The sequence below is a fragment of the Durio zibethinus genome, chromosome 10 (genome assembly GCF_047325235.1).
Source record: "Durio zibethinus cultivar Kanyao isolate XHJ-2024 chromosome 10, ASM4732523v1, whole genome shotgun sequence".
Taxonomy (NCBI): Eukaryota; Viridiplantae; Streptophyta; class Magnoliopsida; order Malvales; family Malvaceae; genus Durio; species Durio zibethinus.
This window is the reverse complement of record NC_143171.1, coordinates 12,618,701-12,642,790: the sequence shown is the minus strand read 5'-3', so window position 1 is coordinate 12,642,790 and position 24,090 is coordinate 12,618,701. Positions and strand designations below refer to the sequence as shown.

The following is a 24,090-nucleotide window of genomic DNA, read 5'->3' as shown; positions in this document are numbered from 1 at the left end:
ATCTTAGTACCACCTCACCCTTAAATAGGATTTTTTTATCTCTTTATTTTGTCTTTTCTTGTATTCTGCATATTTGTCTTTGTATTCTTATAGTTACTGCAGTCCATTTTCTGCATTATTTTATTGTTTAACTCTAAGATAGTATTTCAGTTGCATTTCATGTTCTGATCAACACTTTAATCTCATGAATATCAATCAATCTTGCTATCCTTGTTGATCATAAATCCAAGATGCTGAGACTTAAAATGCTTAGATTTTTTGTACTAACATTGTTCATATTATTTTTATTTTATTGCTAATGAATCTTTTTTTGGATGCTATCATCAATAGGATCTATCGGAATTGTAATTCACATGTTTTATATTGTTTAATCTAGAGTCCTTGGCTTTGTTATACTTTTACCTAGTTGCCAGTTGTGAATAACCTTCTTGTTTGTTTCATCTTACGAATAGCGTGTGCTCCTCAACAAGCCTGTCCTTTGCAATTTTCTTGAATATACCTATTTACTCATAATTGAAGCAAAAAGGTGACGACTCTTAAATGGATCTTGATATGAATAACGCTTAATTGGAATCTTTTAATAGTTCTCACTCTGGAGCTGTTCCTTGATTGATGTCCCTTATCAAAGATGTCCTCTTATCATATCAATAAGTATGAGATATTTCCTTTTTTGTGGTTACTAATCATTGTTTTGGAAGCTTGCATACTTTTTAGACTGCTAAAAGCCATATGAAGGCCTTTCTTCTTAGTATTATTCAAAATACATTGGCTACAAATCCTTGCTATCAACAGAATTAATTACTCTATTGATATAATATATTAGTTTATCCTTTACATTGGGGATAAAGTTGAGAGAAGCTAAATCTTTATTTTAGAGAATTTAAACTGAAATAAATTTAAATCTGAACAGATAGAGATATAGAGAGAAAAAGGAATCAGTTAACTTCATTATTTGTGAATCACAACAGAGAAATCTAGTGGCCTCTCTTTATTATGATCTGTGAGCCATTTAAGAGTAATTAATTCTTTATAATTGATATTTTTGTGGTGCAGCAAATTTTACTTGCAATCTCTTATAGTTTTTGTTTGATGAAAGATGTGTAAATTTTTCTGTAAGGACAGATGCTGGGCATGGCAGCATTCATGTATTTTAAATTAAAAAAAAAATTAATTTTAATTGTTGCCAAGACTTCTACTGCCAATAAGATACCAACACCGCTGGCAGCTACTCAGGGGGACATGCATACTACACAATATGGTGAAAAAACTATTAATAAACAAGTTATGTTTTGTGACCCTGTCAGCAATAGTGAGATGGATTATCCTGATGCCGACGGACAACAGATTGAAAGTGAACCTCCCTCCCATTGGGGTTCAGGAAACTCTCCTTATGCAACTACACTTGATGACCCCAGTTCCTCGTATCCTTCTTATCTACCACCAGTTCTTGAAGAGCCTTCATCTTCTTCTTCTGAGGGTAAGGTGTTATGGTGCGTTATTGGCTGTAAGCATCACTATTGACTCTTAAACTGTGTTTTACTTTGTGCAGCTGCAGAGGATGATCTGCTTCCAGCTATAGAAGGCCTCCAAATTTCAGGTGAAGCTTATCCAGGGAGGGAACTTCAGGCGTGTGGATATTCGATTAATGGAACTACCAGTTGTAATTTTGAGGTGCTTTTTCAGGATTTTTCTACACTATGTTTCAAACATTTAGGATTTTGGGTACAGTTATTTCATGAATGTATTTGAAGATGCCTTGTATTAGATGTCATATCTCTTGATTCCAAAGTGTGAATATATAATGCCGTAATGTGCTTGCAATGGCAGTGGGTGCGCCATATGGAAGATGGATCTGTTAATTATATTGATGGTAGTTTCTTGTCCTTAATCTTCTTTAGATTCTCTAACTTCTGTTTCCATGTAATCCCTGTTATTAATCAAATAAGTTTCTAAAGGAATTTTGAAAAACAGGAGCAAAGCAACCAAACTATCTTGTTACTGCTGATGACGTTGATACCTACCTTGCTATTGAAGTCCAGCCTCTAGATAACAGGAAACGTAAGGTATTGTCTTTACTCAATGCCATTTCCCATAATTGGCACCTTATGCTTTCATGTGTAGTTTGTTGTCCTTGGCTTTTCTTTATTTGCCTATGAATCTGGTAGAAGGCAAGTCTGAACATCATAAGACATCAATTTCAAGGTGAGTTTAGAATGTTGAAAGAAAAAAAAAGTTTTTGGCAATGATACCACTTACTGAAATATTTACCAGGGAAGACCTATTTAAGAATAGACAAACATGTTGATCTATGTAGACTTGGCAATTCGTGTTTCCGTGTCGTGTCTTGTGTTGTGTTTGATACGTGTAATAACACGAATTACTAAAACACAAGTATGATAAGAATTATAAAACGTGTTTAAATCCTAAACACGAACATGACACATTTATTATACGTGTTATATGCGACACAACGCGATTAACACGTGTATAATTAGTCTGTTTAAATATGATACGAATAGACACGACTAATGCGGATATACATGAATAGACACGATTAATACGAATATATACAAAAACATGGCTAAAATAATAAATACCTATAAACTATCCATCATTTACAACTTAATAAACTTGGTATATCAATAATAAAAAAAAAATTGATACCCATTTAATATGTAGTTAATATATATATTTAAATTTCAATATCTATTACATAACTATATTGGTTTTTAGTATCAAATTCAAAATGATGAACTACTAAAGATTAAAGAATAAAATAATGATGTATAGGATTAGTATTAATATTTATATTGAATTTATATTATTAGTATAAAAATAATTTTATAATAATTATTAAATGAGTATCATAATTAAATGTTTAAAATAATCTTTATATAGTATTAAATAGCTAATTAAGTATCATAATTAAAAGATTAAAAATTAAAATAATTTATATATGTTTATATTAAATTAAAATAAATATAAAAAATATGTTAAATTTATTAAACATGTTAAATGTGTACTTATATGACAAGATTAAATTAAACGTGTTTTTTCGTGTCGTGTCATGTTGAATGTGTATTCGTATAGCACGTTTTATCTAAAAGTATTTTTCACGTTTTACACATGTTTAGATATGTCAACACGTATAAGACACGAATTGTGTTGTGTCAAAATTTGTGTCGACATGAATAAACTCAAAATACGTTTTTTTAATACACGTATAGTTTTTTTAGTGTCGTTTTCGTGTCGTATCATTATGTCGTATTTGAAATTATCAGGTCTAGATTCATGTATTTGCTAGTTTGCATTCTGGTATCATATTTTCTGTATCTATGTTTTGCATGTGTGTCAGTCGTACCTTCATATTTGAAAATTGCTTATTCTGCATTCTTTTTTTCTTGGAATAGTGGGTATGTTTTCATGTAATTGTAATGACCAGTTGTGATAGAATCACGACTGCAATTGATATGGAAGCAAACAACAACAGAAAGAAAATAGTAAAAAAAACTTGTAAAGTGCTTGTACTATAACAACAACAATAAACTAAACCTTATATCCCATAATTCTAGGGTTGGCTGAATGAAAGGCCAAAAAAAGAATCATGTTAAGTCGTTGTTTGAATCTTCTTGCGCCACTCATTTCTATAAAAAACAACTTTTTTTATCTACTTTCTTAACCCTCGTATCATTTCTTATTAGTTGCATTCACGTCTTTTGTGGTCTATTTTTAGAAGTTTGGTCTCTCACAAATCCAAAAGTTCATTTCTCCTAATTGATGCACAGATAAACCTACGTTTCATATGTCTAAGCTATCTCAAACAGCTTTCTCTCATCTTTTCCTCAATTAGGACTACTCGTAATTTTCCTCGAATCTCTTGATTTTCGATTTTGTCTCTTTTAGTCCTACCACACATCTATCTAAGCATCTTTATCTCAGCTACGTTCATTTTTTTCTCATGTTGTTTCTTAACGGTCCAATACTCAATCTCATATGACAATACAGGTCTTATAGTTGTTTTATACAACTTTGCCTTTAATTTTAAAGGTATGTTACGATCATACAACACACTTTACACATTTCACCATCTAACTCATCTAGCTTGAATCTTGTGATTTACATCTCTTGCTCTCTCAGCATGCTTTGAATAATTGATCTCAAATATCGAAAATGACTACTCTTTGGTACTACCTCACCATCAAACTTAATCACACTAGCACTCGCTTCCTTATGACTATTAAACTTATATTCCTTATATTCAGTTTTAGATATATTTAATTTAAAGCCTAGAGACTCTAGTGTATGCCTCTATTATTCTAATTTCACATTAAAATTATCACTAATTTTATCAACTAAGACTATATCATCAGCAAATAACGTATGCCATGGCACTTTATCTTGGATATGTTCAGTGTGTTCATCTGTAACTAATGCAAAAGGAAATGGATTTAGTGTTGAGCCTTAATGCAATCTTGAGGTAATGAGAAAGCTATCAATCAAGACCCTAAACATCCTCACATTCGTTACAACTCCTCCATGTATATCTTTAATTATGTCAATGTACTTTAAAAGAACTCTTTTCTTCATTAAAGCCCACCAAAGCACCTATCAAGGAATTCTATCGTATGCTTTCTCCAAGTCAATAAACACCATATGTAGATCTTTCTTTCTCGCCAAAAAACCCTAAAAGAAGGCCTCAATAGGTGAATTGCCTTTGTTTTGGAGTGTCTTGGCATAAACCCAAATTGGTTTTTGGAAATAGTGACATCATGTCGCAACCTACATTCAATTACTCTCTCACAAAGTTTGATAGCATGACAAATAAGCTTTATTGCTTTATAGTTCAAACAATTTTGTATATCACATTTATTCTCGTATAAAGACATTAGAGTACTCTTCCTCCATTCTTTTAGCCTTTTATGAGTACGCTAAATTTTGTTGAAAAGATCCATCAACCATCTTATTTCTATTTGACTCTAGTATTTTCAAACCTCAATCAGGATTCCATTTGGTCCTATAGCTTTCTTTGCTTTCATCTTTCTCAAAACCTTTTTAACCTCTTACCTTTTAACATTACATTTAAACACATGATATATATTCTTAAAAGGTATGTTAAGCTCACCCATATCTTGCTCAAAATTGCCATTAAATAGATTATCAAAATAATCTCTCCTTCACTTCTTAATCTCCTCATCCTTTACTAAAACTCTTTCGTCATTGCCTTTGATGCATCTTATGCCATTAAGATCCTTACTCCTCTTATCCCTCATCTTTGCAATTTTGAGCAATTATTTTTTCATCTTGTCTTTAGTTTTCTATATAATTCCTCATTGATCCTAGTCTTTGAATCTTGAATAACCTTTTTGATTTCTATTTTTAGTGTCTTATACTTCAGATAACTTGCCTTGTCCCCATTACTCCTAAAATTCCTATAACATTCCCACTTAGCTTTAATCGTCATCTTCACATCCTCATTCCACCACCAAGAATCTTTTCCTAGTGGTGCATGATCCCCAGAATCACCAAGTGTCTCTTTAGCAACCCCTTGAATTCTGGTAGAAATTTTCTCATATTACTTCCACATCCTCATCAAGCTTCCTATCAACTTCTTTTACCAGTCTATCTCTAAAATCTAACATTTTGTCCTTTTAAAGTTTCATTGCTTAATACGTGGTTCATGACTATAATGTATATCCTCTTTGACCCCTGAAGATGAAAGATATTTAGAACTAGCACTTTATATTGTGTTGTCACACTCACTCGGTATAACCTTGCAATCTTTAAAGCTACTTCTATCCTCTTTCCTTGTACAAAAGAAATCAATTTGATTAGCATTTGACACACTTCTAAAAGTTACCAAATGTGATTCTCTTTTCTTAAAACGCGTGTTTAATATAATGTATCTTTTTAATGTATTGATTCTTAATCTCCACCACTTAATATGTGGTTTATGATTCTGATGTATCCTCTGACCCCCGAAGATAAAAGATATCTAGAACTAGTAATCTATATTTTGATGTCAACACTCGCTCAGTATAACCTTACAATCTTTACAGCTACTTCTATCCTCTTTCCTTGTAAAAAAGAAATCAATTTGACTAGTGTTTGGCGCACTTCTAAAAGACGTGTTTAATATAGTTAGGTCAAATGCAGTAACAAACTCTAAAAGATTATCTCTAGTATCGTTTCTTTTTCCAAAGGCATATCCTCAATGCTCCTTTTCAAAGTCACTACAATCCTTGCTTATGTGACCAATCATGTCTCCTCCAATAAACAACTTTTCTCTATTTGGTATGGCTCACACTATCTCGTCTAATTCTTAAATTTTTGCTTACTTGTTTGATCCAAACTTATTTGTGGTGCGTAAGCACTAGTGACATTAACGGTTTGCTCTCCTAATATAAGTTTAACATGTAAATTCTATCTCCCGTTCTTTTAACTTCAACCACATCATCTTTCAAATTCTTATCTATAGTTATCCCTACTTTATTTCTACTACTATATTTACCTATGTACCAAAACTTGTAATCCCATGTTTCTATCTCTCTAGCCTTTTCCCCTGCCCACAAAGTTTCTTAGAGACACATCATATTAATTGCTCTCCTAGTCATAACTTTTCCTATCTCTACTAGCTTACCAATTAACAATCCTATATTCCAAGTAACTAAGCGTTACTTACCCCCACGGACTAGCTTCTTACTCGTGTTCATCTATTAAAGCACGAGAACCCTTACCTATTTGACACCACACTCGGGAGCTGATGTGGCGCGTTGCTACTGAGCAATGACCTTATGAACCCTGCTCATTTTAACATTACACCCGAGCTCCGATGTAGTGTGCTGTTGGGAGGTGATGACCTTTTGAAAATTCTTATTTTGTTCTCTCATCATGGTTTGGCTATGTTTTATGCTAGCCATCATCCTATAGCAACCTTCCTCGCTTGATTCAGGCTTGGGATTGGTAGTGTGGTAACATAGGCGGAGTTTTGTAAAGTGCTTGTACTATTTGAACAAAATCTGAATTAGTCCCTATCCATCTATCAGTTGAATTGAGCCTTAGTGTTATTTTTTTGCTCTATTGGATGGAAATTACATGGTTCGCACACATGTGTCTTTGTGGAACATGTGGGAAAAAATTAGCAAAGCTAATACTGACTTTGTGCTTATATATTTGCCATGTAAGTGATTGTTCTTTGCATTTGGAGTATTCTCTTTTATTTGGTTGCTTAGCCTTGTGATAATGTTATGGAGTTGGCATAGAGAATTATGGGGCACAAAGAGTTCCAAACATTGAGAATTATATTGTTTACTTGCACTAGGGGCTTAGTCATGACTCACATCTGAGCCGAAGATTTCTTGATGTTTACTTTTGGAAGTGTGGTTGTCCCATCGTTAGTTGGAAGTAAGATGTACAAGAGACATATGTACATGAAAGCCCCAAGAACCACTTATGGCTTAGGCTTTTGGGTTTAAGTGGTGTCTGACTTATATAAATGGACCTTGCATAATGCTATTCATTGACTCAAGGATTAACCACTATCCAACAATAACTATCATTCTTAATACTTGAGTCAAAATATTTTTCGAACTTTTCCTCTTTGAATGTCTCAATATGTTGGTCCTACTCCTAAAAGTAGATTAATCTTCATATTGAAAATTTTTTATATCCTTTAAGTTACGAAAAATACCAGATGCCAAAAACATTTATATTGGTAGGGGAATTAACGTGTACAATCATCAAAGCCAACATTTCTATCCCTAAGGGGACATAGCTAACAGTTAAGAACCTGAGACTTCAACTTGGAGCTCTTGGGTTTGATTCTTGGGGAGGTAGAGATATGGGATGCAAGAGGGTTATTTCCTATTTTGTAGCCTGAGATCATATGTACTATGAAAAAAAAAAAAAACATCAAAAGTCAAGACTTTGTTAAGTTTGTGCATTTCAAACATGAAACATTATATGGAGATAGAGGGACCATATTACATTGGCAATTGAATGCTATGTATTTGAGACTTGGTTATATCATCACTTTATTGCTATTTCACAAGAAGTCTTTCCATTCTTGTATGTGCAATTTTTATGCATTGTGTAGAAATCTGATTCTCCTACATTAGTGTAGCTTGATTTCCTAATTTATTTTGGGAATATTTCTCATTTACTCTTTTGATTTAGTCAACTATTCTGATTGTCAAGTTTTTAAGGATTTGTTTCAATTTTAAAATAGAATAATCCTCCTTCCTTTTATTATTTTTTGTTTTCTGTTTCATGTGAGTTGTTTCCTAATAAGGAACTTCACTCTTCCTATTTATTTGGATGTACTCCTCCATTGTAGATAGAGTAAGAAGAAATAAGGACAATTGTTATTTAAGTTTCCTACATGGTATCAGAGCAAGTCGGCCTGAACCATTAGACTTTAGCCACACAAGTTTTCGTTATGGCTAGCAAGAGTGAGAACTCTTCTTCTGTAGAGAAATGGCATATGGAAAGTTACAAAGAGGAGATGCTCCAACAAACCCTTCAAAACAAGTCTGCAACCTTTGGAACTAGTTTACTAGCACAAAAAGGTAATTTTCTAAACGCCTTAAGTGTTCAATGGGGAAACACACAATCTTGGATTGTTGATTCAAGAGCATTAGATCACATGACTGGAGATTCATCCTTATTCAACACATATAAACCTTGCTATGGTAGTTCTACTGTAAAAATTGTTGATGGCTCTCTCTCAAAGGTGGTAGGAATAGGTTCTATTGTAGTTTTGAAAGACATAATACTCGACTCTGTTCTTTATGTCCTCAATTTAAGCTATAACCTATTTTCTATCAGTAAGCCTATGAAGGATAGATGTTGTCACTAAATTTTTTTTCAACTTGTGTAAATTTCTGGAATTGGGCTCGGGAAGGATTATTGGTAGTGCTAGGATGCGTGCAGGGCTCTACTTTCTTCAAGATGATGCACTTGAGAGACTACAAAACTCTTGTACAGCCTTAGCCTCTAGTACTAGTAAGGATGACCATATCATGTTATGGCATTATAGATTAGGACATCCAAATATTTCATACCTATAAAGGCTATTTCCTTCATTATTTAATAACATCTCTAAAGATTTTTACTGTGAAATTTGTCAACTTTCCAAGCACACTCGAAATACCTACCCTTGCCTTTCCTCTAAATCATCTCAGCTTTTTTCAATGATTCACAGTGACATTTGGGAACCGTCAAGAGTTAACAATATTACAGGTTCTAGGTGGTTTGTTACATTCATCAATGATTATACTCGACTCACTTGGGTATTCCTTATGAAAGAAAAATCCGAGGTTAGCCAAATCTTTCAAAATTTCAATAGCATGTACAAAGCCAATTCGAAGCCAAAATCCAAGTCCTAAAAACTGACAATGGAAGGGAATACTTCAACTCTATTCTCGGCCTTAACCTCACCAAGCATGGCATTATCCATCAAAGTTCTTGTGTTGACACTCCATGGCAAAATGGGTTGTTGAACGCAAAAACAAACATTTGATAAAAGTGACAAGATCCCTCTTGTTGACTTCCAATGTGCCTAAATATATTTGGGAAGAAGCTGTCATCACTGCAACTTATTTAGTTAACCGAATGCCTTTTCGAGTTCTTGGCTTTAAACATCTTGTCAAACTCTCCTTGCTTCCTACCCACAACCTCGGTTGATCTCTTCCATTCCTATCAAACTTTTTGGCTACATTGACTTTGTTCATATTAGCCAACAAAACTGTAGCAAGCTTGATCCCAGAGCCTTAAAATGCACCTTCGTTGGTTATTCCCCAAACCAAAAGGGCTATAGGTGTTATTCACCCATCATAAAAATTTTTTATAGCTCTGTGGATGTCACCTTCTTTGAGAATTTTCCATACTACAGCAAGAATGATATTCGGGGGGAGAATACTACTTAGGAATATCAATTCTTAGCTGTTGACTTGCCAATTTCCCAACCAACACATTCAAAACCAAATTCCCAACCAGTCCCTTCAAAACTAGATTCTCAACCTACCCAACCTATCAGTCATGTAGATTCCAAAACCCAACCTATATAGAGAGCTCTTGACTTTTCAAACCCTAAGGTTATGCAAGAAAAAACAAAAGAATTGATAGTCTACTCAATGAAGCAAAAACCATAGGAAGAAGTGGACAACTGTAGACAGCCTAGCACTAAAAATCAACTTGATCTGAGTCTTCAAGAAGTTGAAACTAACGCAGGTAACGTCCCTATTGAATCTGAAACTGAGACTTGTGAGCCAGTTGGTGACCTTGACATTTCTATTGCATTAAGAAAGGGTGTGAGATCATGCACCCAGTACCTTATCTACAAATACATCTCATATGACAGGTTAAATCCAAACTTTCGAGCCTTTACTACTAACTTTGACAATGTGCAAATTCCAAAAAATATTCAAGAAGCCCTCAAGGAATCAGATTGGAAGACAGTAGTTCTTGAAGAAATCAAGGCACTAGAGAAAAATAGGACATGGGAAATTTCAGATTTGCCCAAAGGGAAAACCCGGTTGGAATTGAGTGGATCTTCACAATAAAGCACAATGTAGATGGAAGTATAAACAAGTTCAAAGCTAGACTTGTTGCAAAGGGGTTCACTCAATCCTATGGGATAAACTATAAGAAGACATTTGCTCTGGTAGCCATTCAATTCAATTAGAGTTCTATTGTCGCTAGCAGCCAACTTGGATTGGCCTCTCCATCAACTTGATATAAAAAATGCATTCTTAAATGGTGACTTGGACGAAGATGTCTACACGGAAATTCCCCCCGGTTTCGAAAGGCAAGACAACATGAGTAAAGTGTGCAAACTCAGGAAATCTTTGTATGGACTTAAACAGTCTCCTTAGGTTTGGTTTGAATGGTTGACCAAGGCAATGAAGAGGTATGGATTCCTTCAATGTCAATTTGACCATACTATGTTTGTTAAGTTCACTAATGAAGAAAGAAGAGTTATTCTTATTGTTTATTTAGATGATATCATAATCACCGGAGACCACAATGAAGGAATAGATGATTTGAATAAACTCCTTGCAAAGGAGTTTTAAATAAAGGACTTGGGGTTCCTTAAATATTTCCTTGAGATGGAAGTGGCTCGGTCTAAGAATGGAATATCAGTGTCTCAACGTAAGTATGTACTTGATCTACTCAAAGAAACTGGCATGATTGGATGCAAACTTGCCAATACACCCACGGACTCAACTAATAAAATTGGAAGGGAAAATGGAAGCTCTCTTATGGACAAAGGGTGATACCAAAGACTAGTTGGGAAGCTTATTTACCTTTCCCACACACGACTTGATATCGGGTTTGCAGTAGGGATGGTGAGTAGATACATGAATAATCCAACCAAGGAGCATTTCAAAGCTGTTCATCGCATCCTAGAGTACTTAAAGAAGAGTCTTGGTGAAGGTCTATATTTTAAGAAGTCAATGGACATGGTAGTGGAGGTGTAGATAGATGTTGACTGGGTTGGATCGGTAACAGATAGAGGGTCCACTGCGGGATATTGCACTTATGTTTGGGGCAATTTGGTCACTTGGAGAAGTAAAAAGCAAGTTGTTGTAGCTAGGAGCAGTGCTGAGGCTTAGTTTAGAGCAAGGTCCCATGGTATTCGTGAAGGAATTTGGTTGATGAGGTTACTTGGAGAATTAAAAGTTCAGACTGTGACATTTATGACACTGTTTTGTGACAATAAGGCTACTTTAAGTATTGCCAAAAATGCTATTTATCATGATAAGACCAATCACATAGAGCTGGACCGACATTTCATAAAGGAAAAGATAGAAAATGGGTCGGTTAAACTGGCCTATATCCTTACAAGTTCACAAATTGCAGATATTTTGATGAAAGCTATTTCTAGAAGCTTTTTTGACGGATTGAAATCCAAGCTAAGCATGATTAACATTCATAACCCAGCTTGAAGAGGAGTGTAGAAATCTAATTCTCCTACATTAGGGCGGATCTGATTCTCCTACATTAGTGCAGCTTGATTTTCTAATTTATTTTGGGAATATTTTCTCATTTACTCTTCTGATTTAGTCAACTTTTTTGATTGCCAAGTTTTTAGGGATTTGTTTCTATTTTAGAATAGAATAATCCTCATTTTATTATTTTTTGTTTTTTGTTTCATGTAAGTTGTTTCCTAATAAGGAACTTCACTGTGCCTATTTATTTAGATGTACTCCTTCATTGTAGATAGAATAAGAAGAAACAGGACTTCTTCTCCCACCATTTATCTTGGTTTGAATGCTTAAAATTCCCCATGCTCATATGACATCAAGAGGTGCCAACCAATTGAAGGGTGATTGGCATCTATAAAGATGAATCCAGTGGTTGATTGTCGTAAATTTTGCAGTCATTCTTTTTTGGGGTATGTTGCACTCGATGGTTGTGAAATGTGTACAAGGCACCATTTGCTTTGCTCTAGAGACACCATCTGCTTGTTGTTACTGCTAAATTGAATAACTTGTTTTCTTTGTCAATTTAGGGAGAGTTGGTGAAGGTCTTTGCCAATGAGCACAAGAAGATCACATGTGGTAAGTGATATTGATACTTCATGTTTCTCCAGCACACCTTTTCTTTGTCATGTATGGAAATAAGGTTTTTTGAAATCAGAGAAAAACTTAACCTCCAGTTGATTGTAATAGTGTAATTATTGGTATTGTGTACCATACTTTGACTCATAAAGACTGCTAAGAGAACCTTATTTCCATTCATGACTAATCTCTTATTTCCATACTGCTAAAAGACATGACAAATAAGAGAACCTTTTGTTAGATTGACAATTGGTTGATAAAAATATCTGTACGGATATGGCTTACCCTCGATTACTTTTTTGTCCAATGCTTTCCAATGCACCCATCACCACCATTTTTCATATGGGGAATCCGTAACTAATAATTGAATTCCACAGATATGAATAGTGATAATGGGTGTATTGGAAATTAATGACAGAAAATTAATGGAGTGGATCTCTACCTGTATCTGCGCTGTTGTCCTTTTTCTTTCTTATAAGGGAGAAACAGCAACAGTATCTGCTTTTTGGTTAGACTGTCTCTTCCACTGACCAGTTTATGCCGTTTTGTGCTTGAACAATTTCTGTGCCTTTTATCATTTGAAAATGGTTAGGATCTCTGTCTAATCTCTTGTTAACTTGTTTACTATTTTTCTGGCATCACATTTTGAAAATTCATTAGATGTTATATACTTTTTCTCTTTCGCTTTTCCCCTTTGCTTTTAACAGATCCAGAGATGCAAGGCCTTATAGAGAAGACTCTTTATAGTGGTCATACTTCGTATAAAGTTTCATTCTTGGTATGACTTCTACATTTGTATGGTTGTATATACCTTCCCATTGTGTGATAATGGTTCCATTTTGTTGTCTAATGCTTATCAGCATAATATGTTTGGGCTATTAATTTTATTTAATGTGCCAATGCCACAGTTAGAGCACTTTATCTCTTTTATATTGCAGACAGGATATCTTGATATATGGGAACTGGCTACATTGGCCATTAAAAGGGATGGTTACAGTATCAAGTCTGATGGACCCAACGTTCTTGTAGTGAATGAAAAGTTTTTTCCAACTACTCAGGTATGGCTTATAACTTGCTTATTTTTTGAGATCCCTGTAGGACAGTAGGAATGATGTAGGACGGCTAGGAGGTTAAGATTTATAGCAATTTTCAGATCTGAATTGATTGGAGTTCTTGAGAAAAATAGGGAAATTGAATGATAAAAGAGAAGAAGACAAAAAATCCGTAGAGCTTCACACCCCTACTCCTTAAAAAAAAAAGTTGCAGGTTTCTACCAATTGCATATTTGCAATGGCTTGATCGAATTCGCTGCAGAATCCCTTGCTTGCTTGATAGGGCTTGAGGTTATAAATCCAAGATGATATCTCGATGCATTAGATGTGGAAAATGGCTTATCAACTAGTTCTAAAGGCCGAGGAAAAGCTAAAGAGAAGGACCACAAGGGGGCACCAAAGGTGATAGGGGATCGACCTCTACAATCGGGCGAGGAAAGAGACCCTTTTTCCCTTCCCTCAACATATATGGCATGCTTTACTAATATAATAGAAAGTCAAGGTCCATCCTACTCCTTGCCCATCCCTAAGCTTCATAGCATTAAGATTCACATCCAGTGGCTCTATTTTACACAAGATTTATTCTCTATAATCCTTTTATTCCAATAATAACTCCAATCAATTTAGATGCACAAAGTTCATGATGCAGAGAACTTTCAGAGACTTTCCTCCTTTGCTGGAGAGAATAGGAGTTGCACTGAGCACCATGGACATTAACAATTCATTAAGATTGCAATGCACATTAGCATAGACCTCAATACCTAATTTTATATTGTTTCAAAATATAACTTTTCTTTTTTCCACTTCATGAAACAAATGAGAGGCTTTCCCTGGTGCCTATTCTTAATTAATTATGTTGAAAGTAAAGCTAACCTGACTTAAACAAGTTTTTTAGATATTTGTCATAAATGAATCTAGCACCATAAAGTTGGCTTCTTGTAGGTAACCAAATCTCACCGCAAATCTTATTCTTTTATGATAATGATAGGGATCTAGGTTTATGCTAAGCTAAAAATAGACTTAGAGATAAATCTTTAGAACTTAGTAATGATTAGGGCAAATATCATTCAAGTTCTTAAGTTTTAAGCGTAATTCAACTTAAGTTCATTAGTTTGAAAAATGGACTCTCTACCAAAAACTTTTCAATTAATAGGACAAGGAGATCCTTTTATCAATTATTTCGTAATTATTCCGTTAATAATCTCATTAAAAGACCATTTTACCCCTAAAAAATCTATATCTTCTAATACTCACATAATGTAATATTTTATAATAATAAATTATTTTTATTTTTTCCCAAGATATATAAAATATATTAATAATATAAAAATATTTTTTAAATGCAACATATAAAAATAGAACTTATAATTATAAATATGCTAATACATAAACATATGTAAAACAAAATGAATATATCAAGCATGTAACAATTTAACCAAACTTTTTTTCTTTTTTTTTTAACCAAACATTTTTTTTCTTATTATAAATGTTCATTTTTTTTAAAAATTTGTTCCATGTCGAAAAATTGTTACATGTTCAATACATTCATTGTATTATATATATTTACATATTAGCATATCTATAATTGTAAATTTTGTTTTTATATATTGCATCTAAAAATCTTTTTTATATATTATTAATATATTTTATATATTTTAAAAAAAGTAAAAAAATTGTTATTATAAATTATTACCTTATGTGAGTATTTTGGGATATTAGTTTTTCAAGGGTAAAAAGGTATTTTAATGAGACTGGAAAAACTAAGAAATTAAACTGTGTGAAAAACCAAGAGAAAAAACTGAATGTATATTGAAAAATTGCTCATAAAGAATTATACAAGAACCTTAGATTTATGTACAACTAACAAGGGGTTAAACTAGGAAACTAAATCTTTTTAAAAACTGATCCTATAATTGAGGGATTATCTATCCTAATTTTTTGTCCCGAATTCTAGGGATACAAATACTTAATTTTAGAGATACAAATATAAATATACAGATTACAATATTACAACTAGCTGTAAATAAGTGTTTTCCCACACTCCCCCTCAAGCTGGTGAATAAGTGTTTTCCATTCCTAGCTTGGAAATAATTTCTTGAAATGTTGCACTACTGAGAGTTTTAGTCAACACATTTGCAAGTTGACCCTTGGTTGATACATAAGGTATGCAAATCAACCCACTATCTAGTTTCTCTTTTATGAAATGCCGGTCTATTTCAATGTGTTTTGTTCTATCATATTGCACAGGATTATGTGCAATGCTTAATGTAGACTTGTTATCATAGTAGAGTCTCATTGGTTCACCCCAATTGATCTTCAAGTCTTCTAGGATAATCTTTAACCATAGTAGTTCACAAATTCCTTGAGCTATTACTCTAAACTCTGCTTCAGCACTTGATTTTGCCACCACATTTTGGCTTTTACTCTTCTAAGTCACAAGATTACCACCTAAGAAAGTGCAGTAGCCTGAGGTGGATCTTCTATCAATTATTGAACCTGCATAATCAGCATTTGTATATGCTTTTAGAACTAGTCCCAAATTTCTTTTGAATAAGATCTCTCCTAAGATTGGCCTTCAAATAATGCAATATATAGTAGACAGCTTGTAGGTGCACTTCTTTAGGACTATGCATAAATTGACTTATCACACTCACAGCATATGCCATATTAGGTCTAGTATGCTAGAGATAAATGAGTTTTCCAACTAATCTTTTGTACATCTCTCTATCTACAGAAGCATATTTATTAGCTTTTTCAATTTTATGATTAGGATCTATAGGAGTATTTGCAGGTTTACATGCGAGCTTCCCAGTTTCCTTTAAAAGATCCATCACTTATTTCTATTGTGAGATGAAAATACCATGCGGTGAGTGAGCTACTTCAATTCCTAGAAAGTACTTCAATTTTCCTAGCTCTTTTATTTCAAATTCTCTAGCCAAACACTGTTTTAGAGATTCTCTCTCTTTTTCATCATCTCCAGTTACAATTATATTATCAACATACATTAATAGAAATGTGGCTCTCCTTGAATCAGAGTGCTTGATAAACAATGTGTGATCTCCTTGATTCTGATTATATCTCATTGCTAGTATCACTTTGGCAAATCTCCCGAACCAAGCCATAGGAGATTGTTTAAGGCCATATAAAGCCTTTTTCAGCTTGCATACTTTGTTTGCTTCTAGATGACCTCCAAATCCCGGTGGAACCTTCATAAATATCTCTTCTTCCAAATCACCATGTAGAAAAGCATTCTTTACATCAAATTGTTGAAGCTGCCAATTGTAATTTGCAGCCAATGATAACAAAATCTTAATTGTATTCAACTTGGCAACTGGAGCAAAGGTTTCTTTATAATCCACTCTATAGGTTTGAGTGTAACCCTTAGCCACTAACCTGGCTTCATACCTTTCAACAGTACCATCCGCCTTGTTTTTTATAGTGAAAACCCATTTACACCCCATTGGATTTTTTCCTTTAGGCAACTTTACCAGTTCCCATGTCTTATTTTTCTCTAAGCCTTCATTTCTATTTTCATGGCTTGCCTTCATTTCTCACTGGATAATGTCTTGGATAATGTAGTTGGAACAGAAATAGTGTTTAGGCTCACAAAAAAATTTTTGTGGAATGGTGAGAATTTTTTAAATGACACAAAATTAAAGATTGGGTATAGTGGATGCTTAGTACATTTTATGGTTTCTTTCCTAATGGCAATAGGCAGATCATAATCACTAGTTATAGTTTTAGGAGATTCATGTTCATTTTGAGAAATAGAGTCAAAAATTGTAGTTACCTCATTTCCACAGTTAGGATCAGGTTCTTGGATTGGCATTGGTTCAAGATCTGGAACTTTCCTTTTTGAGTACACCTGTAATTCCTTTATAGAATCAAGAACAATATTATCCTTTGTCACATCTTCTGTATTTGGAATGGGTTTAGACTCAAATTCAATGTTTGACTTTGGCTCAGCAGAAACAGGTTTTGACTTAGAAGAATTAATGGGTGAAAATGTTGAAGAGGACAAATCAAGCAAAAAGAACTCTTTCTCCTTATCTTCCATGAATGAAGTCTCCCCTTGAAGATAAGGTTGAGTAAAAAATGGTCTACTTTCTTCAAAAGTGACATCTACAGACATAATTTTTTGGTAGGAGGATGATAGCACTTATACCCTTTCTGAGTTGATGAATACCCCACAAAGATACACTTAATCGTTCTTGGATCTAACTTTCCCCTATTATGACTGTGAACATGAACAAATGATGTACAACCAAATATCCTAAGGTGTGAGGTTGTTTGTGGTATTAAGGTTGGGATAGAATTATGAGAGTAGTTCCATAGGAGTTTTAAACCCCAAAACCCTTGAAGGTAAGCTATTTATAATGTGTGTGGCAGTGAAAACAGTTTCTCCCCAGTAAGATTTGAGTACATTTGCTTGAAAAGGAAGGCTTGGGTTGTGGCTAGTAAACGATTGTTTTTTCTCTCTGCCACTCCATTCTGTTGTGGAGTATTAATACGATGACTCATGGATAATCCCCTCATTTTGAAAATAGGTGGATAGACTCCGGTTGAAATAGTCTTTTGTATTATCAGACCTAAATCTCTTGATTCTCACTCCAAATTGATTTTGGATCATGTTTTGAAAGTTTAAAAACACACTATTCACATATGATCATTTGATTTGGATTTAAGTAAAAAAATCAAGAGACCCTGGTACAATCATCTATGAATGAAACAAACCATCTTGCATCAGAAATATTAGGAATTGTAGAGGGACCTCAAATGTCACTGTGAATAAAGTAAAAGGGAGTAGAACTTCTTTTGTTACTAATTGGAAAAGACACGTCTGTGCTTTGCAAGTTCACAAACATCACAATGAAAATCTTCGACACTTAATCCTTTGAACAAAGAAGGAAACATGTTTCTTAAAGTTTCAAAAGAAGGATGTCCAAGATGTAAATGATAAAGTCAAATTTTGTCTTTATTGGAAGATTTTTCAAAAAGAAATGACAAAGGTAAACTATTCTTGATATTACTTGTGTTATTTGATGTCTCAAGATAGCATAGTACATCCTTCTCCTTGGCAAGTCCAATCCTCTTCTCCGAACTTCGGTCCTGAAATTCACAATAAGAGGGATAAAAAGTCACATTGCAATTCATATCTGTGGTAAGTTTTTATATAGATATCAGATTAGTAGACAATCCAAGAACATGAAGAACATTTTTGAGAACAAATGAGGGATTAACTTCAAATCTCCTAATCCTACCACTGTAGTAAGTGAACTATCTGCAACAACAATTTTCTTATTACCAGGACACATGGAATATATACTAAACTTCTATGAGGAATATGTCATATGGTTTGTAGCCCCTGAGTTAATGATCCAAGAACTCGTAATAGGTTTAACCATGACATTTAATCCATGAGAACCAAAAGCTTTACCTAAACTAGAGACCTTACCCAAGGAACATACCATAGTAGGCTTTTTAAGGGTTTTTAATAGGTTTTTCAGCTTTTCAATCTCTTCTCTATCGAACTCTCCTTGTTTCTGAGACATCTGTAGTACTCCGGTGATTTTCTCAATTGACATTTCCTTAAATTGGGTGGTAGTGATATCTTTCTTTGAATTGAAACAAATCGTAAGATATAACCAGAAATGACTCTTAGCAATGAAGGCTAAAGAAGGGAAATATAGAATGGCTATAAAGGCCTTAATAAGGTTCCACAATGAAGGTCTAAACAGGGTTCGGCAATGAAGGCCTAAAATAGAAGTCGGCAATGAAGGCTGAAAATTTTGCTTCCCAAGAAGAGCCTAAAGCTCTAATACCATGTGAAAAAACTAAGAAAGGAAACTGTGTGGAAAACTAAGAGAAAAAACTGAACGTATATTGAAAAACTACTTATAAAGAATTATACAAGAACCTTAGATTTATATACAACTAACTAGGGGTTAATCTAGGAAACTAAATCTTCTTAAAAACTAATCCTATAATTGAGGGATTGTCTATCCTAATTTTTTGTCCTGAATTCTAGGGATACAAATACTTAATTCTAGAGATACAAATATAAATATACGGATTACAATATTACAACCAGCTATAAATAAGTGTTTTCCCACGGAGACTATTAACGGAATGATTAAGAGATAATTGATAGAAGGACTTTCTTGTCCTATTAATTGAAAAGTTTCGAGCAAAGTGTTTATTTTTCAAATAAGGGACTTGAGCTGAATTATGCTAAATACTTAAGGACTTGGATGGAATTTACCTAATAATTAATATTCTCTTTATGATGTACCACATTATATTCTGCATTTCTTGTCCATTAGAAACAGTGATCCTATTGTGCTGTTAAAAATTGCCTGAATATATTTTTATCCAAGTATAGCTTTTTGATGGAAATAATTGAATTGAGTTTACTGATCTTGGCTGCTTTTGATATGTTATATTTTCTCCTGAGGCATTATTGATGGCCAGTACTCTCAAATTTTCGTTTTCATATATTTATGTCGGTCACTATTGGTATTTATTATTATTTGTTTTCTCTAGATTAAAATAACGTTTGGAGAGCCTACAGAGTTTATGATTATTGGACCAAATGGTGTTCTGCGTCTCTTACGAGCAGACAGCAGCTTTCCAGATGTTAGCTGGTAAGTTTAAAGTTTCTCTTGTTAATAGATACTCAATTGCTAATTAGGAAAATAACAGAATGCTCCAAATCCATTAAGCATGGTAGATTTGAGAAACACATACCCAAAGTTTACAAAATTAACATTGTTCTACTAAGTACAGGCAAAGTGCATCATTTCGTCCCAAGGGGACACCTGTTTAGAACCTGATGTTTCATCCTGGAAGGCTTTGCTCAGGAAAGGGGGGCAAGGGGGTGGGGTACCTCCCTTTGTGCAGCCCAAAGCCCCATGAGCCTCCATACTGTTTCCTTGGTACTAAATCTCAATTACTAATTGTACTGTTGATATTTTCCCATTTCAATTTGGAGGGTTGCATCAATGACCAACAACTTTAATAAATCTGGAAGATATTTGTATATCAACTCGCACTCACTTAGGTTAACTTCTGATATACAATATCAATAAGAGGCTCAGATGGCAGTGATAGGCTCAATGTTATGTAACATTAACCCAGTCTTCGACTCTTCTTTCCTCTTCTGCTTCAAAATATAAAGAATTAAAAATGGAGGTTATTCTCCAATTCTGGCAGGTTCTCTGTCTCTCTCCCTCCCACCTCCTTTCTGTGTCTGTGCGCTCCGCGCAAAATCAAACCTTCAGATTTTACAGAATCCCCTATTTTAGCTGCACTCAAGTCTACCATTTCTCTCTTACTGGTATTCTGCATTCTGAGTTCACTGAGTAAAACCCTCAACTTTTTCCTCTGGATGCATACAGAATGATACCAAATGATCACTGCAATTGATTAATGATTACTTATTCCATCTATCTCTATGCATAATTGTGTATGTAATTATTTGACATTTGTGAAGAAGCTGTCTTTCATTTCTATCTAGTTATCACAAGAAAAAAAAAAAAAAAACCAAAAGAAAAAAGAAGAAACTTTGGTTTGTAACAAAATTGGTGATCATGGCACTGCTTTATTAACTAGCTGTATTGTGGATTAATCCTTGGCAGTCTGCAGCTCTTATGTAGTCAGTGAAGAAGAATAGATGATGAGAGAGTTGAAGGGGTGAGGGGAGGAAAGATCATAGTGGAAGAAAGTGAAACTGAAACGGAAATTTGAAAGGTAGGACAGCAGTGGATAGGCTTCCTTGTGGGCTTTGGGGATGGTTATCGAGGGGCTAAAGTATGCAACAGTTTGTGGTGTGATTATTGTAACAGAAGATTTGCATTGGTTAGCTGATCAAGAAAAATCATATATGGAGAATATTTATTGGGCTGTGAAAAGTATCTTGTGAAATGCAATTGGGATTTTGTGGTTGAAATATTATTGCTAGGTAATGCTGACTTGGTGATGGCTTAAAAAAAGGCTTTTTATAAGTTTAAAAGAAATAAATCAGATCCTTCCTGCAAGGTTATGGAATAAACCGGAGCTGATTACTGATCTGAAAGTGCCTTGTCAACCATACGTGACATTGTTTCTGAGCTGGAATTTTTTTCTGCTGTGATTCAGCTTCTATTCTAATATGTATTGCCAATTCTAGTGCAGGCCAACTTGATGTCTTTTCAATTAAAAACTCAAGACTTTGGTCTTTTTTAATCTAAACTTCATTTATTCCCTCTCTCTTACCTAAACAACATACATGTTATACATATATACTTTTGTCCCTTTTATCTCTTTAAATAGAATATTCTAATAATTACGACAAATTATTTTATTTTTCATAGTTTTTTCATCTATATTTTAATTAAATTATATTGCATTTATTTTTCACCCATTGGGTGTGCAGTCTAGGTTGTTTATATTTGCATTTCATTTGTGCAGTTCAAGAGATACAATTGTGCTCACCTTGAGATTATTTATCATACGGGTATTACTCTTAACTTTTTTCCTTTGTTTTTCCTCTGGGAATGACTAGAGGCATGTGACTTTCTTATGCTTATACGCAGATGCCCACATAAAAATCTAAAACATATTAAGAGCTTCTAACTATTTGTTTTTCTGCATAAGTAAATCTACTTTCTGGCCTGCAGGTGTGAATATCCTAAATGTTTATGTACTCTCTTCTATTTTGATGTTTAAATTTTAAATAAAAGCTTCTGATATCTCTCTCATATTTACAGACAGAATAATATTGATAGTTAATTGGGGATCCAAGGATGATTTTCCCAGTTTTCTCAAAACTTCTGCGAGTAGAATTTCTTATTCTCTGCTTCAGTTGCATACATTACTTACTAAATTTCTTGGTTATTGCCTTGGTTATATACCCTATGTCTCTCTGGATTGGTTGACTGTCATTCTACTCTGAAATTGAGGATTTAAAGCATCTCAAATCCATGGCTGCGAAATTGCATTGATTTGGACCATGTATTATCGGTTTTTTCAGTCCAAGGATGATGCTTTCCCTTTTTCATCTTTTTCTTTTGCTCAAATTTGACCTGTAACAGCTAAAATCTTATTTATTATTGATTTTAACTCCCAAAGTAGTTGTATGAGGCTCTGACCAAACAACTAAAATCTGTCTTTTTAGCACCCAAAGTAGTTGTACAAGATTTCAAACCTTGCACTATCTCTCTAATGGCATTAACTTCCTTAAAATTTTCCAATTTCATTTATTTTTGGTTTTGTTGTTGTTATTTAACTTTTTTAAATGATGGGGTTCTTTTTTGCAATTGTGGTATGGTTTTGTAATATATCTAAACCAAGTTACTATGTTAATATCTTTAGGTCTCCTGCATGAATCTGAGATTTTGGCATCTATAATCATATTTGAGTTTCACCCTTATTTGATTTAGACCTATCTGATACACAACTCAGAGAGGAACGGGTGGTTTTTCCTTGTGTTTTCACACATGGGTCATAAGTTAGGTTTTGGTTAAAGATAGGGACCTATTACTTTTACACTCTCTTGAATGTTTATTAGCTTTCAATTGAATAACAATAAAAAAGAAAACCGATTAGCTCATTTTTTTAGCATTTGTATGCACTGCTGTAGGACCAAATTTGGTGTTTTTGATAGGCTTTATTGGTTAAAATTTTGTAATTGTTGCCTTGTTTTAACAACAGATTTGTCTTATTTACTTTTGCAGGCTGGTGAGAAAAGGAAAGGGAAGAAGAGAGGATTATTCTTTAACAAGTAAGGGTACGCGGTTTACTCACTCTGCATCTCAGTAATAAACCCTGTTATTGAGATTGTGTAGTATTTATTTGGCGCGGCTGAGTAGCTAGCTTTTGTGCTCTAATATTCTTTACAGGCAGTAATGTTGAGTTGTAAATTACAATTTGTATCGATAGTTTTGTCCTCAATGCTGTAATTATATGGCTCTTGTTTTGTTTTGGTATTACAAAGAGAAGCATTATATCACTAGATGGGTACAGGGATTGAGTTCGTATTCACTTTCTGACCCTTCTGAGGTCATCATATAACAGGAATGGTGGATCATTTTTGTGATATAAACCATGTCTGGTTCTTTTCTTTTTTTTTTCCCCCTCACCATTCGAAAAAACAGTTCGATCTTATAGGATCTGTAGCTCTCATTTTGAAATAGACCAAGCCAACTTAAGAGTTCAGACCAATATGCAACTGCTTCAGTTATGAAATCAAGTGAAAATTCCAAATATGCTGGCGTATTTCCTCTTTTGTTTCTCTTACTCTTTTAATTCCAATTGGTTAATGTAGTTACTTGGACAGTTGTTGAAACATTGACTAATGCTCCGTATCTATGGTGAAAGTGATTCTTGAGCAATTGGTACCATGTTGGTAATATTTTGGGGTAGAAGAAAATATATTTATTTATAAGCATTAAGGACGCATACAGGATTGCATGGGAAGTTGTTTTCATAATCAATTACAT

At 33.9% G+C, this 24,090-nt stretch overlaps 1 protein-coding gene across 2 annotated transcripts in view; it reads left to right on the top strand.

Moving 5' to 3' along the window:
- The window catches only part of LOC111292760 (uncharacterized), a 28,056-nt gene extending 4,343 nt beyond the window's left edge, over positions 1–23,713 (top strand). For both annotated transcript variants that reach the window (XM_089766819.1, XM_089766818.1), the window contains 10 exons: positions 1,305–1,477; positions 1,550–1,671; positions 1,828–1,870; positions 1,972–2,063; positions 12,512–12,560; positions 13,268–13,338; positions 13,499–13,618; positions 20,156–20,256; positions 22,061–22,106; positions 23,326–23,713. In XM_089766819.1, the coding sequence (XP_089622945.1) occupies positions 1,305–1,477; positions 1,550–1,671; positions 1,828–1,870; positions 1,972–2,063; positions 12,512–12,560; positions 13,268–13,338; positions 13,499–13,618; positions 20,156–20,256; positions 22,061–22,106; positions 23,326–23,376 (868 nt within the window). In that variant the 3' untranslated portion in view covers positions 23,377–23,713. The remainder of the gene's footprint in view (positions 1–1,304; positions 1,478–1,549; positions 1,672–1,827; positions 1,871–1,971; positions 2,064–12,511; positions 12,561–13,267; positions 13,339–13,498; positions 13,619–20,155; positions 20,257–22,060; positions 22,107–23,325) is intronic.
- Positions 23,714–24,090: the final 377 nt, after the last annotated feature.